This window comes from Eutrigla gurnardus, assembly GCF_963514095.1.
Source record: "Eutrigla gurnardus genome assembly, chromosome: 22".
Taxonomy (NCBI): domain Eukaryota; kingdom Metazoa; phylum Chordata; class Actinopteri; order Perciformes; family Triglidae; genus Eutrigla; species Eutrigla gurnardus.
In genome coordinates, this window is record NC_139933.1 from 2450837 (window position 1) to 2470171 (window position 19335).

Consider the following 19335-nt stretch of genomic DNA (forward strand, 5'->3'; position numbering starts at 1 on the left):
ATTGATGTTTGGGGGGGAATAAAAGCTTCAATCTTACCCACGTCAACTCAAACACAGCTGCAGAAACAAGAAGCAAACAGTGAGACGTAACTCATCACATGCATCCACCGGGTCTGCACTGAGGCGCTACGTAGCTGCTTGCACATCCACCATGCTTTGTTTTAAACACGTTTCAGCTCTTAAACGATAAAAAAAGCAATCAAAAACACACAGATCCATATCTCCCGTGTGGTGTAAAAACCCACGTCACTTGATTCTTTGTTGGGTTGGGGGTTTCTTATTGTTTCATCCGTACAATACAAACAGTCACATTCTGTGTCTCCATGAAAGCAGAGGAACAGAAAGTGGAGCGCAGAATGATGATCGTCTCTGTGTGACCTCGCAAGGCAACCCGCAGCCCCGACGTTTAGTCCAGAACCAGAATAAAAGCACAGAAGACTCTGTTGAGGAGGATCAGGACTGAGAAGTGGTTCAGGTCCAGAGGCAGGGACCGGGGCAGAGGCACGGCTGTCTGACATCCGCGGGCCTTATCACCAGGTCTTTGACCACCTCCACAGTCCCGAACACGGGGTACAGTTCCTCCGTGAACTTCTCGTTGTAGGTGTACAGGTGGGAGCGCTTCTCCACGTCGTAGAAGGACAGCTGCCCCTGCTCATAGTCCAGGTAGACCCCTACTTTCCTGGGCGCCAGGCTCAGAGGCAGCGGGGTGGCGGGCACCGTCAGGGCTTTCAGATCGGCGCCGCGCTCCAGACGGATGGTCAGGTAGCCCGTGTCCGTGGTGAGCGAGCGGAAGCCCTGCCTCACCGCGGACGCCTTGGCCACGCCGAGCCGCCAGTCCCGCTCCCCCACCTCCACCTCCCAGTAGCGCCGTCCGGAGGCGTAGCCCTCCCGGCCCGCGGCGCACCACCAGCCGTCGAAGCGCCGCTGGCAGCGCGGGACCTCCCGGCGGTCCAGGCCGCACCGCATCCGCTTCTCATCCCCGGAGATGAGCAGGTCTACGTTGGCGGAGTCCGAGTCCAGAGTGACGTCCTCTGTGGAGGTCAGAGGAGATGAGAAGTCTTAGTAACAACGACGGGAAGAGATGATTTCATTATTGCTTAAATGTTTGTTATTTCATACCTGCAGCGTCACAAATCCAGTTCCACACTGAAGAGAAAAGAAGGAGAGACTTCATCACATGAAACTTATATCATTTCATTATTTCAACCATGGAGGGGGGAGGGGGGGGGGGGGGGGGGGGGGTCTACTCACCACAGTGGGGGATGTAGCGGACGGCGTCTGAAAAGAAGAAGAATTAATCAACATTCTTTCCCAACAATCGCTGATCCATCCTGATTACTTCTAATGAAAGTGACTCATCAACTTTCACTCCAGCTACACAGGTTGATTTAGTGCTACTGTATGCAAACACACACACACACACACACACACACACACACTCACACTCACTCTCACACACACACACACACACACACACACACACACACACACACACACACACACACACTCACACACACTCACACACACACACTCTCACACACACACACACACACACACACACACACACACACACACTCACTCACACTCACTCACACTCACACACACTCACACACACACACACACACACACACACTCACTCACACTCACTCACACTCACACACACTCACACACACACACACACACACACACACACACACACACACTCACACACACACACACACACACTCACTCACACTCACTCACACTCACACACACTCACACACACACACACACACACACACACACACACACACTCACACACACACACACACTCACACACACTCACACACACACTCACACACACACACACTCTCACACACACACACACACACACACACACACACACACACACACACTCACACACACTCACACACACACACTCTCACACACACACACACACACACACACACACACACACTCACTCACACTCACTCACACTCACACACACTACACACACACACACACACACACACACACACACACTCACACTCACATAATCGATAGAACATTCACACATTCTAATTGGCTCCTCTTTATCTTTAACATTTTGCAGATTTAACGACATGCTTATTAAAAAAAGAAGCACAAACCGATCTTCTGGCTCCGCTGCTTCCTCAGCAGCCACTGCTTGGTCACGTCCTCCTGAACACACACACACACACACACACACACACACACACACACACACACACACACACACACACACACACACACACACACACACACACACAATGAGCATCGTTCTGATTTCCCATGTGTCCAAGTCTCTAGAAGAGATTAACGTAGAGAGAAATAAACCCTCGGTCAGACCTTGACGGGGCTGTCGGCGTTCATCACGGCCAGCAGGACGAGCTCCATGGCGGGCAGCAGGTTGGGGAGGCGACCCCTCTTCCACTGGAACTCCAGGTCGTCCAGCATCATGAGGACGGGCTCGCCCGGCCAGACGGCGGGCTGGAAACGAGCAAAGCGTGACCATCGTTTACTCTCAGGTCGTCCAGGGCTTAAGGTTTAACTTAATCATCTTTATCAGACACGAGGAGGGAGAACTGGGTCACGCTTTAATCAGCGAGCGGCAGCCACGCCCACCAATCTCAGTCACCTGAGGTCTGCTCTTCATCTCCCGCGCCCAGTCCATGATGGCTCTTTTGTGAGGCCCCATGTCGCACTCGCCGCCGGCCTCCAGCATGCAGAGGAGGTGGCCCTTCCAGTCCTTCTTCTCTGGCTTCTCATACTGGTGTTCAGACAGGATGCTCCTCGGCTGGAACCAACACACAACGTTACTGGCCTGCAACGAACACAACAGCTGCAGCAGCTTTTCTCTGTTTTAGATCACATTAAACCAAGAAAGCATGCACTCTGCTGCCCATAGAGTTCATCTTAAATCAGTAATCACTTTGGAGCAGATGCAATGATTACATTACGTGTAACCAGGTGGAATTAATTCATGTAACACATTTCTTTGGTGCTATAAAAGACAAGACATTTGAAAATGAGACACCTGTAGTCTCCTCTCCAACACGGCGGCCCACTCCACGATGAAATCCCGACACACGGCGGCCGGCCAGATGTCCTCGCTGGTCCAGATGTGTCCCAGGACGTTGGACCTCTGGGGGAACAGATGTGCATGACAGGGATGCATGTTTGTCTGAGGCAGAAAGAGAGGATGGATGGAAGGAAGGAAGGAAGGAAGGAGAGCTTACCTGGCAGATTTTGTTGAGTTCTCGGGCCAGCTCCATGATAAACAACTGACTCTCCACCAGCGGCTCCTTCTTCTCGAGTTTCACTCGCTTACGGGACTCCTGGAGCAAAAAGCATCATATGATTGGAAGGTTCATTTCTGATGGAAAGGTGTACAATATTTAGAGAAAGATTTAAACCTGCCTTGAGTCGGATCTTGAGCTTTTTGGCCGGCTCGATGAGGAACTGCAGGCAGTCCTTCATTATGCTGGAAGCCGGGGGGAGCGAGGCGGATGCCCTGTGTGGTACAGTATAATAAAGAGCTTTAGCACAGTGTCGAGGTGGGGGGGGCGGCTGAAGCTGAAGTGCAGCTGACTGGGCTCGAGTCGCCCACACAAATCGATGAGGGAGCAGAAATCGGTAATTTATGAGAGGTGGCAAAAGGTGTGTGTGCGTAGAGAGAGCACTGCAGAACTCGCATCACAGCTCTGGCACTCCACAGAGCTCATTATTGGGCACTGAGCTATCATTAGATGAGGAGGAGGAGGAGGAGGAGGAGGGTGATGAGGACCCACACTCACTGGCAGCAGTGGGCAGAGACATCCCACCCACTCACACAGAACCACAGGAGTCCCTGCTGCGTCTGTTTCACGGCACTAAAGGTGGAAATGTCTGTATCACGGCACTAAAGGTGGAAATGTATTCCCAAGGAGATCTGAGAGAGCACTTTCTACCACGCTGCGGAGAGTTGGACCGGTTTGCTGCCGACTCAGCAGTCCAAACGTACGCTGAGGGGATTTGCTGCCCTTTCCTGTGATGTAGGGGAGGCAGCGGAGCCAAAAAAAAAAAAAAAAGGATGCTGTACGACTGAAGGACCTGGAGAGAATATGTGGTGATAAGTTTGAGGGACTTTTTGGCAAAAGAAAGTGAAGGACAGTCAAGAGTTTTTAGATAGATAGCGGATTAATCCGGGAGGATAGAAACATAGATGATTGCTTTTTCTCTTTTTCTCTAAGAGGATGACTTTGAAGCCCACGCTGTTATGAACATATTCCCATAATGTAACAAGAAAGAGCCCCATGTGTGGATTTAAAGGGCTGTTAACTAATGATGCTTTAAATACATTTATGATGAGTAAATTAGGGTGAAATATACCATAATAAGTATACAACTTCTGGAGAGGACACTTTAAATAGCTGCTGGCTGGAGAGAGGCTTTAATTCTGATAGTGAAGGGAGAAAGTGTTCACAGATGATCTGGATTAGAGGAAATCCTGGATTACCTCCCGTGCAAAACCCCAATATAAACTTTCTATATCAGGACTGACAGCACCAAAACAAACTGTAATACAACAACCAGCACAAAACGGCGAATATCTTATTTCATATGTATTAATTAGTAAGTCAACGTTATATAACCAGGCCTACTTTTTGAGGCATTAATCTCTATGTATCATGTATCATGTTAAATATTTATACTACGAACAAGACCTGCGTGTTTTTGTTTTGTACCAATCACTGACAGGCGCAGCAAATCTCCTATTTAACTACGCGCAGCGGCGCACGTTCTGCCGTTTTTCTCTATTAAAATGGACGTTTTGGTGGAAAAGTTTAGAGTCTGACCTTGTTGTGGTCGAACTGGTCCTTCCGGCTCACTTTCCGCAGCTCCTCTGGGCTTTTTTCCCCGCGAAAATCGGACCCGTTTCAGAGCTCGGAGCTGCTTCGTTCAGGCGCCGCTCCGTCCATCCACACTTCCACAACTGCGGCAGGCGATGACGGCGCGCGCGCTCTTAACTGCCGGCCCTCGCGCCCCCACCTACACCCCCACCCCCACCCCTCCGCGCGCGCTGCAGTTCGAAAGAAAACCCGCGAGAGGGCGCTGTTGCGTCACACAAATAAACCGACATCTCTTCACCAGGGACTCGTGCTGCCTTCACGTGCCAGTCGGAAGATCCTACTTCTCATGTGTTAATTCGGGATTACGAGAACGTCACGTTCAAGTGTTGTTGTCGGGACAGACCATCACTAATTCCGCCCTCTTCTCCCCCCCCCCCCCCCCATGTTGAAATGGTATCTTCCAGTTTCCCCACTCGTAATAACGATTTGAGGGACGTTCATGTGCAATTTCCGAGTGGGAAAATCGTAATTACTCAAAAAAATGTCCGATGCCACGTGAAGGCAGCATTAGTCTCTCGTATTGTTTACCTATGTCTCACAGTAAACGGGTTTTAACGGTATTCAATGTGTGTCTCGTGCTACCGTTGCCTTGATTACAACATGATACGGTGAGTCTTTGAAGGCAGCAGAGCAGCAGGTGTCCCTGAACGCTCCGCGGCTCCGTATTAACGGCGCGGAGGACGGGGAGGTGTCTCGGTATGCCAGGGAGGCGACGCGGAAGTGTAATAACAGCGTGTACATGACAGACCTGCGTGTCTGTCGTCACAGACGGATCACAGCTGCTCTCCGACATGGCACCCAAACACCCTCTGCTCGCCACCCTCAAAGGTAAAACAACCGATCAATAACATTAACCTATCGGATTCATCTCTGCTTACCGATTGATTTCTGTATTTGTGTGTATTATAAATCAATCTCTGCTTACCGATTGATTTCTGTATTTGTGTGTATTATAAATCAATCTCTGCTTACCGATTGATTTCTGTATTTGTGTGTATTATAAATCTGTTTGCAGACAAAAAACATGTCATCGTGTAATAATAGTGTTGTGAAATGGCGATGACCGCGCAGGTTGCATGATATTAATGTTAATATTATTGTAATTAATTGCGTGTTTTTCCTCCCAGTGTGCGTCCTGAACCTGCAGGCGGATGGAGAGACGGTGTCGGACACCAACCCTCACCTCGCCTCCTGCTGCGAGCTGCTGGAGCTGGTCCTCAGGGATGGCCTCCAGCGTGAGTCCCCCCTTTATACGGGGAAACACATTTATTAGAATTAAATGTTCTTTATTGCTGAGAAACACGTTATTACAATGCAGACTTGTATACCTGTACAGGGCATTAATGCTACAGGTAATATTATAAATATATTATTTTGTATTAATATTTTTAAAAAGCAAACAAATGTTGGCCCCAAAGATTGTTTTTGTACATTAATATTTGTTTGATTTTTAAAAATATTAATATAAAATATATATATATTTTTTTATATTCTTATATCTTTAAAAAAAATATTTTTATTTTTATTTATTTAGTAAAAATATATTTGGAATATATTTGTTTTGATTGCTTTTACTATTTTGTTTTGTCCTTTTATCTTTTATTCATTTATATTAAATAATTAAAAAGTACATTTCTACAATGTGTTTGCTCTTCCTCCAGAGCCAGTTATTAGTCTGGTCCACAGAGACTACTGGCAGTGTCTTGAACAGGTTACCCACCAAGATGCCTGTGGCAGGTAGCTTTTAACACATTACAGATACAATATATATATATATATATATATATATATATATATATATATATATATACATGTCACCAATGATGCCCGTGTGTGTGCAGGCTGTCGGCCCTGTCCTTGGGGGTGGAGCGGACCAGAGTCTGCAGGAAGCTGCTCTCGGCTCAGGGCCGAGGTCGCTTCCTGCTCAGACTGGCCCTCGGCCGCAAAGCTCTGCCTGAGTTCATCACACACCTGCTGCACACTCCCAGGGTCCTGGAGGTCAGAGGTCATCTTCTGTCACACAGTATATTTAGAGGTGGATTATTCTGATGCGTGTATAAAACAGTTCCTCCCCGCTTCAGTGTTACAGCCCGACAGCGTCGATCCTCAGGAACGAGGAATTTCTGGGTGAGGCTTTTTAATTTTACTTGATTTGATTGTTTTGTCGCCGCCGGCAAAATCAGGATCCAACATCAACACCAGAGTTGTTTTGTTTCCTCTTCCAGAGCCTTTCATGTCGGTGCTGCTGGTCCTCTCTCACATGGAGTTCAAACTGGACATGGAGGTCGGGCTCCACTCCTTTTTATTTACCATTAAAACGTTAAAATGTTTAAAATACAACATGACGCCGCTGTTCTTTTTACACAGAACTGCAGTTTTCTGGATGAGAGCTGGATCCTACCGGTAAACCCCCAAAAACATGATGACTGTTTTATTGTGATTTAGAGTCTGTTCATGTGTTTCTATGTTTCCAGGTGTGTGACACCTATGAAGTGGTGCCCTGTCGGGAGGTAGGCTTGGTGCTGAGGTCTGTATATACTCCACAAAGTACTTTCCTTCCATCAAAGTATTACTACTATATCACCGGTTCCAGCTCGCTGCATCGTCTCCTCTCCGTCTCTCAGGTATCTCGGAGGGCGAGTCTTCGTCCTCCACTTAACGCCCGGCAGTCAGGCTCACGTCGACAAGTTTATCTCTCCCGGTGACATCATCGATGACATCAACGGCACCTCGCTGAGGAATTCCAAGAATGGACAGGTACCAGAACCAAGTAATCCACACATCCTGGGTAACCTTTTTATAGGACATCTATCAGTACGGACTAAACCAACTGATATTAATTTGCACTGATAGGGGGCAGAATTGCTTAAAACTGACATTTCAGCTGGTTTGTTGGCTTTCCATGCCCTGGTTGCACCTCCTTTTCTTCACATGTTCGATACTTTACCCCCTCTGTGTCACTCCATTAATTTTCTTTTTTGCAAAATGAAACACTCTTCTAAAAATGATACTTTGTTACCATAGAAACACACGTTCCATATGATTATATTCTAGTTGAAGCAGTTACACACTGCTGTGATAAACCTAAAAGACTTGTAGTACTTCTACTTCCTAATGATTAGATAAGGCCATTGTAAAACAAATATATAGTACTACTGTAAATTCACCAAACACTACACAAGAGCATGTCAACATGGAGATTCATACATAACTACTTGTTATAGTCCTTATAAACCTGGTGGTGACTGTAATTAAGTTATAAACCTGATTGGTGTGTCTATAATATAGCAAGCAAGTGTTTGCTTAATTATGCAAACACCTGATGGCCGTTTGGAACCAGGCGGTTGGAGGATGAGGTCATTTCAGTCGCGGTACTTATTTATTATTTAAGTCTTTGGTGTTTAAAGGAAGTGACCTCATGATAGATTTCTGTGTGTATGTAACAAAGTGTGAGGTTGATAATGTGTGTGTGTTAAACATGTTTATCATCCTGCCAATAGAACGGGACACGGGCCAGACACACACCCTTCACAAACCACACAAGCGTTTGCATAACTTTTTAAAGGAACTGTTGCTCTCTAACTGTTTGTCCTTGCTGCTGCTGCTGCTGTTACGTTCTCTGTTTTCTCAGGCGGGCGTGGTTCTGGCCCGGCTCAAGGGCTGCCCTCTCTCCATCAGCGTTGTGCGGTGGAGGGCCCGGGACGGGACGGTGTACCGGCCCCTCGTTAAACTCCTGCGGGCCCTGAGGACGGAGAACCCGACCCTGCAGCTCGGCCCGGCTCCGCCCCAGCAGGAGGCCCCGCCCACCTCCGAGGACCGGGGAACCCCTCCGCCGTCACAGTGTCTCAAAGAGGGAAGGCAAGTCCATCGCCCACCATAGACCACGTGTGCTCCTCACATTAAGACTGACGTGAATCTCATCTGCAGGATTGTGTACGTGGTGCAGTTTCTGGGGAAAGCAAACATCGGAACGGTAACTTATCACTTTTTCCTTACAATGAAAGGTTTTCTTACCTGTAGTAACTGATATCTACCTTTCTTAGTGCGGGGGCAAAGAGGTGCTGCAGCATGCCATTAACCAGGTGTTACAGAAAAACCTGCCTAGCCAGGTAATGAGCCGCTCCCTTGCCTCGGGGCACATGAGCCCGTCGTCATGGCTTTCATAACACAACATTATTATTAGCGTGCTCAAACGGTGCAATCTGTCCCACAGGAAGTGCTCTTGGACATGAAGGAAACACACCTGACGTGCACGGACAGGAGCAGCAAATCGGTAAGCAGAGCCGACTCGATGGTGAACGTCTCTTTGCTGTTGTGCAACAAACGGTCAGATTAAACTCGTCCGTTTCACCAGCAGCTGTTTGAGCATCACTACCCGGAGATTTCATGTGTGGGGAGGTTCGGCCAGCCGGACTACACCATATTTGCATTCTGTGTGGCGTAAGTGTTGCATTTAAATACACACATTTGCACATCACATCCCCGTCACTACTCCATATATGGACGTTCTAATCGGTTCACAGGGACTCCCCGGGAACCCCCCAGTCCACCAGCTTCCTCTGCGTGGTCCTCCGAGCCAGCTCCGTCAAGGCGTGTGAAGAGATCGTTTACCGTATTGGTGAGTCATAGTCGAGCACCAGACGCAGAATAAAATCATTATTACATTTAAGTAACATTAAATATGTTGTTTCCCCCCCCCCCCCTTACAGCTACTGGTTTCAAGCATACCGAGTGGTTTGTATGATAATTCTGTAAACTTGTGTTGTAAATAAATGATCATGTATGCACACACACATTACTAACTACAGAACACACAGGTGTCTACTCATAAAGACCTTTAATAGAAAGACACGTGACAACATTTTCATAAATAGTATTAAATGTAGCTGCCAAGGTTTTTATGTTGGAAAAAACGTGTAAAAAGCAGTCCAGAAAAATACAGGAGGGTGTACCATGCTCACAGTGCCACAGTGAGTCGCGTATCAGCTGTAGATACCGCGACACTGCAGCAAGACAGGTGAGCAAGACATGCTGGCATTTTGTGGTAGACTGGTGAAGATACCCTGCACCCCCCGAGGAAGATGTGAGGAACTCGTCCTGCAGGACGACTCCCCATCCCCAAGAGGAAGCCCGATACCCAGAGAACTTTACGGGTGGTGTGATGTAGTAATGACCCCATGATGAAATACTAGGCAAGATACTCTTACTGCACAACATTTCCAAGTCTACTCAGGCTTGTGGAATGATTTGTCCCAATCTAAAATACAAAAATTCAAAGAACTTGTAAAAATAAAAAAACCCAAGAAAATAAATGTCCACAAAAATGGTTAAGTACGATAAATAGTATCATTTGTCACAATGTTTGACACGGGCTGCTTTAGGCCCTCTCTCCTCTTATCCTACGAGCCAGCTGGATGTCTTTGGGCATGATGGTGACCCGCTTGGCGTGGATGGCACACAGGTTGGTGTCCTCAAACAGACCCACCAGGTATGCCTCGCTGGCTTCCTGTTGAGAAATTAAGACAAAAAGACGTTAGTGTAATGGCAATAAAACATTTTCAAAACGGGCACAATGAGCAATAAAGACATTCGTCTTTTACAACAAGAAAATATGCTGGGTTGTAGCAAATTACTATTTTACACATGTAGTGCAGGTTGATGGAATAAAAGCCTATAAATTAATACAAAAAAAGGCAAGCTTATGACATCATAAGTCTTATTTACCTGAAGGGCTCCGATGGCCGCACTCTGGAAGCGCAGGTCGGTCTTGAAGTCCTGGGCGATCTCCCTGACCAGACGCTGGAAGGGCAGCTTGCGGATCAGCAGCTCGGTGGACTTCTGGTAACGACGGATCTCCCTCAGGGCCACGGTTCCAGGCCTTCAAAATAAAAGCGTGTGACGTCATGCATTTGATAACGCTAGTTAAGGGGATATTTTGCCACACAGTGAGCCAGCAACACATACCTGTAACGATGGGGCTTCTTCACTCCTCCCGTGGACGGCGCGCTCTTCCTGGCAGCCTTGGTGGCGAGCTGCTTCCTTGGCGCCTTTCCTCCGGTGGATTTACGGGCAGTCTGCTTGGTACGGGCCATCTCCTCGCTATACAGCAACACAACGAGCGGGATTTAAAAGAGGATTCCGTCAGCTTACTATCGCAGCAGCAGCTGAACCTCACAGTTCCGGTGTTAGTAATCAAGCTATGATGCTAACCCCGCCTAGCATACGGGCTAATACTCTCTCCCTCCCCCCACAGTCGAGCTACAACACCGGGAGGCGTTTCTACGTTTACTCTGGTAACGTAACGTCACGCTTCATCAAAACATAGCAATGGATATAACATATTTATTGAGTAAACATCAGTTCAGACAAAGAAACTGAGAGAAACGGGCGCCACGGTTTCACCGAGCAACGGACAGTGACGTCAGACGTCGGTACTTTTCGGGGCCTCGCCATTTTCTCAGCTTTCTGGTTTCAACCCCCCAGTCGACATTGCGTCCTCGACTCTTCAGAGCCCAAGCAAACCTTAGCCTACACTACAATTTTAGAGACAGTCAATAACCATCTTCCTATTAAAAAAATAAGCCAGTATCACTCGCAATTGTCACTTATATCCAACACGTCGTGTTTAAGCGGTTATATTTCAGCCGATCGAGCTCAAACGATCACATTTAGACAACGCTCAACTGTAAGGGAACCCATTGTTCTATTTTTAGCTAATGCTAACGTTAGCAAACCGCCATGTTTGTCACAAAACAGTGCCTGTAAACAGAATCTTTACACGCAGTTACGGTATATCGTGGAGCAAATAGTTGACGTAAACGTTACGTTAACTACACATAAGAGCGATATTTACCTTTAGGATGCCGGTCGGTCGACGTGAGACAATCGCCGTGTGTGTGACAGTCCGTCGTCAGTGATCGCTGAAAGCGGTTTTCCGTTATGGGGGTGGAGGGGTTGAAGCCGAGTATAAATACTTTGCCCTGACGTCATGCTTGTAGAATACTATACGCCCATTGGTTGATTTTTTCCCCCCTTTTTTTCAAACACATAAGAAACCAAAAAATAAACGTAGTTTTATGTATTTAGTACTATGCAAAAATAAGTTTAATCGATCAGTATTTCAGTATATTATAGAAAAAATGTGATTGAGAATATATTCGTTTTTTGTAATATAACTATACGTTCTACCACTTGGTGGCGGTAATGCGCACTTAAAAGTTGTTTGCCAACTGCCATAAAAAAAGAAGAAGAGTAAACGCTCCTTTCCCCCTAGATTTCTACAAAATATACGTTAAAGTGAATTATCAAATCTCGTGCTTGTTTAACTATACGCACAGTCATTCATATGATTGAACTATGATGTTTTTTTTATAAATCCGTGACTTATTATTTTTTATTATTATGTATTTTTTATTGAAGATACCAAAAACATACATAAGCTCGTAAAGGAAAGAAACACAAGCAATACAATATAACATCGCAATCCTTCAGAAGAAGAAAACAATCCGTGACTTCATGCCCCACAGTTTCCGCCTTGTCCCCGTTTTTCGCTACTACTTCCGGTTGTCTTGCGCAAGCTCAAATCGTTGCAGAATGCGGATTTCGAAGCTAGCGAGAATAGCTAGCCAGTTAAAGCTAAAAACAAGGTTCTCGGTGTGAGGCTTCAAAGAGGGGGAAAAAATGTCTAAAACGCACTCGCAGCCCCCGTCATCGTCGGCGGCGACGACTACCGGAGCACCCTCCTCGTCCTCCTCGTCTTCGCCCGCGGGGGGCTCGACTTCTCCCGCAACCGTGTTGAACGTGCAGCCCGAGAAACCTCAACATTACACGTACGTAAGCTAGTTAGCTTGATTAGCTAGCCCCCAAGTGTACACACAACCTCACGTGTGGCTGCATATACCAAACTGCTAGCTAAGTTATATTTGTAAAAAATTATCAACTTTACATTCTTTATATTGACTGAACTGAGTGTATTGATCGATAATGTGCTTCTGAACCGTAGCAGGTATCGATAAAGAGGCCTAACGTTAACGTACTCACTAACAGAAGCTGTTTCTTTACTAGGTTTGCTTCACAGCATTGTTTTAGTAATGTTTTTGTGATTATTTCTTACTGCTTTTAAGTTTAGTTCCATTATATATTATACTTTATTATTAGGCTAGTATAATAATAAAAAATGAGATGAAGAGGAAGTAAGAAAGGGGCATTCCTAGAAAAATAATCAAGGATATTGAATGTACTGCACATGAGTATGCATACTAATAATAAGGAAACTCCAACGGCAGTCATAGTTTATTTACATGTAGGGAATTTAGCACATGCTTACAATAAGTACATTTGTCTAAAGGAAGAAACCACAACATCGTAGACAAAGTTAGAGCAAAAAAGTAGAAACAAGTGTTGGGTCCTCATCTGAGTAAAGTAGTAGCTGTTCAGCAAGTATACATTAAGTACTCAGTACTACAGGTAAGGGAAGTGCAGTTTACATGATTGTATTGTTTACGCTCTCTCTCTCTTCTCTCAGATATCTGAAGGAGTTCAGAACTGAACAGTGCCCCCTCTTCGTGCAGCACAAATGTACACAACACAGGCCTTTTTCCTGTTTCCACTGGCACTTCCTGAACCAGCGGCGCCGCAGACCCATCCGCAGGCGGGACGGCACCTTCAACTACAGCCCAGACGTGTACTGCACCAAATACGACGAGGGAACCGGCACCTGTCCCGACGGAGACGAGTGAGTGTCGGCGTACGCGTTGGTTACGATGTAGAGCCAGGCGGTTTAATGTAAACAATCAGCTGCAGAGTGGAAGTGTTGCCACTGTTTGCATCACCGTATGTTGGAAGATGATAACGGTGACTGAATGTGAAACTGAAAGTTCAGTTTTTGTGTATAAATGTAAATCCCCAGTGAAACCACATATACCGGTAACTAGTTCCTTTGATAGTTTGCAGAAGCCTCTTAAAAACAAACAAATGGTAAAATATGGCTGGTGTCCAAAGCATTAACATCTGAATCTGCTGCAGGGAGTCACCCGCATGGGTGGAACATTGCATGACAAAGGTCCTTTTGGGTGAAAGATGTCGAATCAGTGATTCTCCCGGTCGTCAAACAAGTCAAGTTGAACACCTTGGGAGATTACTGTCGGATGCGTAATCTTGAGAAATAACATTAGCATCTGAAACAGCCATTCTGTCTCTCTGGGACTCTTGTAGACTGAAATGTGCTGAGCCATTATGGTCTGTCTCAGACGAGGGGGATTGTGAATAAAGGATGGAGGGAGCTGGGGTGTCTTTGGCACATGCTAATGAACCACTCGATGAAGTGCTCAGCAAAGATTTCCAACCATTTCTGTTCTGGCTTTTGTCTCAAATTCCCAGGAAAATAAAAAAACACTATTACACAGAGCTGGGAGGGAAATTACCTACAGACTTTAATAACCCAAAAGTTTAAGCTGCTTAAATACATCTTCAGTTTTGGCAATGTTTTACAGTGAAACCAGTGTATAGCTTGTAGCTGTGGCGGTGCATGTAAGTGTTTTGTGAAAAAGACCTGCAATTCTTTGTCTTTTCTGCGTTCCAGATGCCCGTTTCTACACCGGACAGCAGGTGACACGGAGCGCAGATATCACCTCCGCTACTACAAGACGGGATCATGTATTCACGAAACCGATGCAAAAGGCCACTGCAGCAAAAACGGCTCCCACTGTGCCTTCGCACACGGATCGCACGACCTGCGCAGCCCTGTTTACGATATCAGGTGCCAAAATAACCCTGTAACCAATCGAGCTTTGACTTTTTAAACCGTGTATTTGTGCTGTCGTTTGTTTACAGAGTCTCTTTACGCTGTGCTTTCAGGGAAGTGCAGGTGATGGAGTCTCAGGGAGGCTTGGGGCCCACAGAGGGAGGCGGAGGAGATGGACAGTCAGGACAGGCAGCAAGCACAGCACTTATAGAGAAGATACTGAGCGAAGAACCGCGCTGGCAAGGTAAAGCATTTAAAAGCCCTTTGGTAAATGTTGGTTGGGATGTGTTGCTTACGGTTACTGGCCAGACATGAAATAAGACATCCAGTTTGAGTAAACGATCCATGAGTTTGGGGGCTCGTCGGATACCAAAAAGACTCCACAGTGGTCTCATAATCTCTGAAATAGGATTTTACAACTCTGGAGAGTTATCACAGAGGATACATTGTTGTCTTTAACTGTGAGGCAAACAGTAGAAATATGGCGGTCTGTTTGTTCTACAGAAGAAGAACAAAAATATATATTAAAAGAAGATCATTCTCAATGCAATCCTCCTCCTTATACTTGATGACATCACAAGTTTGAGACCTCCTTTTCTGTTGGCTTTGTGTTTGAGCTTTGAAAGTAGCTCACGTTCACAACTATTCACTGAACTTTCCACGAACATGGAAATGCCATCGTAGTTCTTGTTTATGCTCTTGTTCCCCTTTAACCTTTTAAATGCAGTAAAAAATCAATCACGGTAAAATGCTTTGCCTCAAAGTCTCCTTCTGTGTCTCCGTGTTTCAAACGGCTCAGATAACAACTACGTGCTGTCCCACTACAAGACAGAACTCTGCAAGAAGCCGCCCCGTCTGTGCCGACAAGGCTACGCCTGCCCTTACTACCACAACAGCAAAGACAGGAGGCGCAGCCCGCACAAGCACAAATACAGGTGCTCCATTACGTCTCCTCGAAGGAAATAAAACATCCTAACATGAATGTGAATGTTGTTTAAAACGCCGTTGTCCGGCTCCGCAGGGCGTTGCCGTGTCCGGCTGTGAAACAGAGCGAGGAATGGGGGGATCCCAGTAAATGTGAGGGAGCAGAGGGATGCCAGTATTGCCACACGAGAACGGAGCAGCAGTTCCACCCAGAGGTTTGTGTGTTTCAGCTGTGGCCTTGTTGGATGTAGACCCTGAAATCCCAGCAGATGAGCATCGATGGTGTTTGTTCTGTTACAGATTTATAAATCCACAAAGTGTAATGACATGCAGCAGTGTGGCAGCTGTCCCAGAGGGCCCTTCTGTGCCTTTGCTCATGTTGAAAGTAAGTACGAAGCACCTCTCCACAACCATGCATGATTCATTTTGTTAGTTATAATATCTTTTTTATTGTAAAACCTCCTCCAGGACCCTTTGTTCCAGAGGAACCACCATTTCCCACGCCGAGCTCCCCTCCACCCCCCAGACCTCCAGACCCTCTCCCTACCCAGGAAGCCGCCTCGAGTCCCACCAGACACAACATGGGACCCGGCCCTAGTTGTTCTGGTTCTCTTTCAGACCCCTTCTCCCCATCTGCGGGGTCATACGTATCGGAGCAGGGGCTGCTGGGTAGTGTGTTGTCACTGTGTGAGGACATGAGGGGAAGAGCAGAGCCTCTGTCTCCCTGGGCCGGAGAGGGAGGGTACGGCAGAGCACCGGGATTTGAGAGAGAGGATCAGGTGGGAAGGAAACATGATGATGAACGTTACGATCTAAAAGGAAAAATCATCTCTTGAATGGTGTTAATGTTGCTTGTGGTTTCAGGCGAAGCAAAGGAGTTTTGCTCTCGAGCAGCGCAACAGAGAATTAGCAACAGCACAGAGCAAACAGGTACAGGTGAAACCTCAAACTCAAGACTTTCCTTTTCTTTCTGCATCCTTTCATCAGGTCCTTTCCAAGTTCATACTAATGCCTGTGTCTCCAAATAACCCTTCCACATTGGTTCTACTCCAGGACTTGTTAGTGTTTCTGCCCGTGGGAAGTCCTTTGAGCCTGTCCTCCAGCATCCCTTCCAGTCTGGCTGCCACCCCGCCCAGCCCTGCCCCTCTAGGACCCCCGGGATCCGGCATCTCCTCAGGCATGAACGCCAACGCCCTGCCCTTCTACCCCACCAGTGAGACCGTGGAGTCCGTTGTTGGTAGGCGAAGACGCACAAACAATCAGAATCCACATTTCAAACATCTCATATGCCTGAAAGTCTGAGAACAGGTTCTGGTGTTCATTATAGAGTCGGCCCTGGACGACCTGGACCTGAATGATTTTGGTGTGTCGGTGCTGGAGAGGAGCCTGGAGAGCAGCACTGCTCTGCCCAGAGTTGGAGGCATGCTGGGTAATTTCAAAGACTCTAGAATGAATATATGAACACATTTATCAGCATATCATCTCATAATACTTTGTCTCTTTTATAGGAGGAAGCCAGTTCCAGAGTTCTGCCCCAGTCAACATCCCAGGATCCTTCAGCAGCTCGGCTCCCTTCAGCTCCCCTTCACCGTCTCCCCCAATCAGGCCGCACACGTCCCCGTTCTTTCCCTCTCACCTGTCACAACCCAGCCAATCAGAAAGCACCTTCTTAGGGCCATCGCATAGCTCTTTAGGTCGGTGGAAATGTTATTATTTAACGACATAACGAGGTTTAGCAATATGATTTTGCTGATATGAATTATTTTGTTGTTGTTAGGTCTGAATGGCATGAGCTCTAACATCTGGGAGCATTTTCCATCAGGCCAGGGTTCCCCTGGTACACCCCCCACCCTGCTGCCCTCCGGCCCTTGTGCGGAGACCTCCAGGCTCAAACAGGAGCTGGAGGAATCTCATAGGGCGCTGAAGCAGTGGGGTCACAGTTGGAGGCACACAGCCCAGGTAGGTAGGTAGCGGGGGCATGTGTGGCCCTGCATGTGTAAACACACTGCAGTAACTGGGGGGGGAATAACAGTTAATATGTAACATTCTGTCTCTTGTAGTCGTGGGCTGCATTGAAAGCGGATGCAGAGGAGTCGCGTGCTCACGCAGCACGCTTAGCCATGGAAGCCGACAGAGCCAGGCAGGCTGAGGAGGAGGCGCAGAGACAGGCTTCTCTCCTGCAGGAGGCGCTGGAGAGCATACGGAGCGGAGATAACCCCCATAGAGCACTGCATCACCTCCAGCTACTACACCGGCTGCCCTTGGAGTCGGTGCTCAGTTTGCAGGCGCAGCTCTGTAGCTGCTTACATGCTGTGGAACAGGTAACACCGACGACTCGTGATAACCCACATGTACTTCAGTATGAGGGAAAAAAACTATATTTTTATTTTTTTCTTCCTACAGTGACCCTGATATGTCGTCGTACATAAATCTATTGTCATCAGACTTTTATTAAATGATTACTTTACGGTGTCATTTCCTATTGCATGTTCCAAGCTTTTGAAGTTGCTTAATTGTCGTCTTGGGCTGGATTTTCTTTATTATTTTATTATTATTATTTCCCATCGTCACTCTTTCAAAAGCGATATTTGCTGTTTTCTGTTGACGTTGATTTTTAGTTGTAATTTGTTCTTTAAATAGTGATGATAATCAGGCAGTTCTTCAGTTTAAGGAGTCTGAGGCCACGTTTATACACAGCAGGGTCTTTAGAGAAACAAATATTTCCCCTCCTCCGTTTTCAAAAATAACATCGTGCACAACATAGTTTTCAAAAGTTGTCATTTACATCAACCTGCATAAATCCGCCGTCGAGCGCTGTTATAACTGTCAAACCTACCTAACACGAGAGACTTCCTGTGGCGCTTGAGAACCTACACGACAACACACAACCGTTATCAGAAATCTCCACTTTGAGTTTTTAGAAATAATCGTTTTCTGTGATTAAAAACGGGGTTTTCGTGTAAATGAGAGGCCGAACCGCGTGGAAGTATCTGTGTTTTCCCTTCGTGTAAATGGACCCTAACTGTCTTCCTGTGTGCTTTCCCAGGTGGTGTACAGGAAACAGAGACAGTGCTGTGTGACGTGTGGAGAGCAGGGCTCAGTGGCGCTCCCCTGTGGCCACGGACTACAGTGTGACAGTTGCTCCACCTCCACAGAGTGCCCGCTCTGCCCCGAACAGACCCTGGAGCAGCAGCTCTCTTGACCTACACCGGACCATCGCAGATTCTAGACCAGTCAGTCCTGATTCCACAGATAAACCAGCCTTTCGGATCTCAACCGCCATTTAAAGAATTATGTCGAGGTCATTTTTATAAAGTGATGATATTGGCTGATTTTGGGGTTTTGTACTTTTTAAGATGACGTTTACTGATGGTCGTTAAGTGAAAGCTCTTAACGTGGGGGTTTAGGATTAATAATTTTTTCTAGTGGTTACCCGTGGAACACTTTTTACTAGCTGATGCTCTCGACCAGCGACACTGTTCTTTACCCTTCATCTTGATTTGTGAAAACAACCGTAAGACCTGCTGTTATTTCTTCTCTAACCCTATTTAACATTTGCATACATATTTTTTTTATGAATTTAAAAGCACCCTAAAGAATATTTACTATCCATCCACCTGGATGTCTTGCTGTCACCATCATAAAATACAGGTCAATTACATTTATTTTTTTAGGCACTCGAAGCTCCAGAACATTTCACGTAAAATGAAACAGTTTGGTCTCTTTCCAGAAATCAAGACGGTTACTGATGATAACTCACAATCCTCATAAACCAGA

The 19335-nt window shown here is 46.6% G+C and overlaps 4 protein-coding genes across 6 annotated transcripts; 2 read left to right on the forward strand and 2 right to left on the reverse strand.

Moving 5' to 3' along the window:
• Positions 1 to 64: 64 nt before the first annotated feature.
• On the reverse strand, positions 65 to 4962 carry LOC311033217 (butyrophilin subfamily 1 member A1). Of its 2 annotated transcripts, XM_084040487.1 has the most exons (10): positions 4839 to 4962; positions 3421 to 3514; positions 3240 to 3338; positions 3038 to 3145; positions 2639 to 2797; positions 2350 to 2490; positions 2130 to 2181; positions 1252 to 1278; positions 1120 to 1146; positions 65 to 1031 (listed from the first exon to the last, which is right to left on the reverse strand). In XM_084040487.1, the coding sequence occupies exons 2-10, from the start codon at positions 3478 to 3480 to the stop codon at positions 472 to 474; spliced, it is 1233 nt and encodes a 410-aa protein (XP_083896613.1). In that variant the 5' UTR covers positions 3481 to 3514; positions 4839 to 4962; the 3' UTR covers positions 65 to 471. The 2 variants fall into 2 exon arrangements, with proteins under 2 accessions (XP_083896613.1, XP_083896614.1); XM_084040488.1 differs by lacking the exon at positions 1120 to 1146 and having other exon boundaries at positions 65 to 1058.
• A 529-nt stretch (positions 4963 to 5491) lies between these two features.
• LOC311033220 (uncharacterized protein) lies at positions 5492 to 10080 on the forward strand. Of its 2 annotated transcripts, none has more exons than XM_084040492.1 (15): positions 5492 to 5720; positions 6020 to 6127; positions 6554 to 6629; positions 6734 to 6890; positions 6974 to 7019; positions 7118 to 7176; positions 7260 to 7295; positions 7367 to 7419; positions 7517 to 7649; positions 8524 to 8865; positions 8936 to 9001; positions 9106 to 9165; positions 9247 to 9332; positions 9416 to 9510; positions 9602 to 10080. In XM_084040492.1, the coding sequence occupies exons 1-10, from the start codon at positions 5684 to 5686 to the stop codon at positions 8770 to 8772; spliced, it is 954 nt and encodes a 317-aa protein (XP_083896618.1). In that variant the 5' UTR covers positions 5492 to 5683; the 3' UTR covers positions 8773 to 8865; positions 8936 to 9001; positions 9106 to 9165; positions 9247 to 9332; positions 9416 to 9510; positions 9602 to 10080. The 2 variants fall into 2 exon arrangements, with proteins under 2 accessions (XP_083896618.1, XP_083896617.1); XM_084040491.1 differs by having other exon boundaries at positions 9250 to 9332.
• LOC311033233 (histone H3.3A) lies at positions 9713 to 11884 on the reverse strand. The gene is made up of 4 exons (XM_084040506.1): positions 11746 to 11884; positions 10857 to 10991; positions 10617 to 10770; positions 9713 to 10398 (listed from the first exon to the last, which is right to left on the reverse strand). The coding sequence occupies exons 2-4, from the start codon at positions 10982 to 10984 to the stop codon at positions 10270 to 10272; spliced, it is 411 nt and encodes a 136-aa protein (XP_083896632.1). The 5' UTR covers positions 10985 to 10991; positions 11746 to 11884; the 3' UTR covers positions 9713 to 10269.
• Positions 11885 to 12477: 593 nt separating this feature from the next.
• unk (unk zinc finger) lies at positions 12478 to 18890 on the forward strand. Its single transcript, XM_084040474.1, has 15 exons — positions 12478 to 12721; positions 13417 to 13626; positions 14473 to 14649; positions 14748 to 14878; positions 15434 to 15569; positions 15656 to 15773; positions 15859 to 15943; positions 16027 to 16337; positions 16423 to 16488; positions 16612 to 16795; positions 16886 to 16987; positions 17067 to 17252; positions 17336 to 17517; positions 17619 to 17879; positions 18605 to 18890. The coding sequence occupies exons 1-15, from the start codon at positions 12573 to 12575 to the stop codon at positions 18758 to 18760; spliced, it is 2454 nt and encodes an 817-aa protein (XP_083896600.1). The 5' UTR covers positions 12478 to 12572; the 3' UTR covers positions 18761 to 18890.
• Positions 18891 to 19335: the final 445 nt, after the last annotated feature.

Bases quoted from the DNA above. Each gene is read 5' to 3' on its own strand.
- LOC311033233 (XM_084040506.1), bottom strand. From the start codon at position 10,984: ATGGCCCGTACCAAGCAGACTGCCCGTAAATCCACCGGAGGAAAGGCG. The intron at 10,771-10,856 runs GTATGTGTTGCT...TTTATTTTGAAG, and splicing joins AAGAAGCCCCATCGTTACAG to GCCTGGAACCGTGGCCCTGA. The intron at 10,399-10,616 runs GTAAATAAGACT...ATTTCTCAACAG, and splicing joins CGGCCATCGGAGCCCTTCAG to GAAGCCAGCGAGGCATACCT.
- LOC311033220 (XM_084040492.1), top strand. From the start codon at position 5,684: ATGGCACCCAAACACCCTCTGCTCGCCACCCTCAAAG. The intron at 6,128-6,553 runs GTGAGTCCCCCC...CTCTTCCTCCAG, and splicing joins CCTCAGGGATGGCCTCCAGC to AGCCAGTTATTAGTCTGGTC. The intron at 6,630-6,733 runs GTAGCTTTTAAC...GTGTGTGTGCAG, and splicing joins CACCAAGATGCCTGTGGCAG to GCTGTCGGCCCTGTCCTTGG.
- unk (XM_084040474.1), top strand. From the start codon at position 12,573: ATGTCTAAAACGCACTCGCAGCCCCCGTCATCGTCGGCGGCGACGACT. The intron at 14,879-15,433 runs GTAAAGCATTTA...CAAACGGCTCAG, and splicing joins CGAAGAACCGCGCTGGCAAG to ATAACAACTACGTGCTGTCC. The intron at 16,796-16,885 runs GTAGGCGAAGAC...TGTTCATTATAG, and splicing joins GACCGTGGAGTCCGTTGTTG to AGTCGGCCCTGGACGACCTG.
- LOC311033217 (XM_084040488.1), bottom strand. From the start codon at position 3,480: ATGAAGGACTGCCTGCAGTTCCTCATCGAGCCGGCCAAAAAGCTCAAG. The intron at 2,798-3,037 runs GTGTCTCATTTT...TGTTGGTTCCAG, and splicing joins TGTTGGAGAGGAGACTACAG to CCGAGGAGCATCCTGTCTGA. The intron at 2,182-2,349 runs GTCTGACCGAGG...GTGTGTGTTCAG, and splicing joins ACGCCGACAGCCCCGTCAAG to GAGGACGTGACCAAGCAGTG.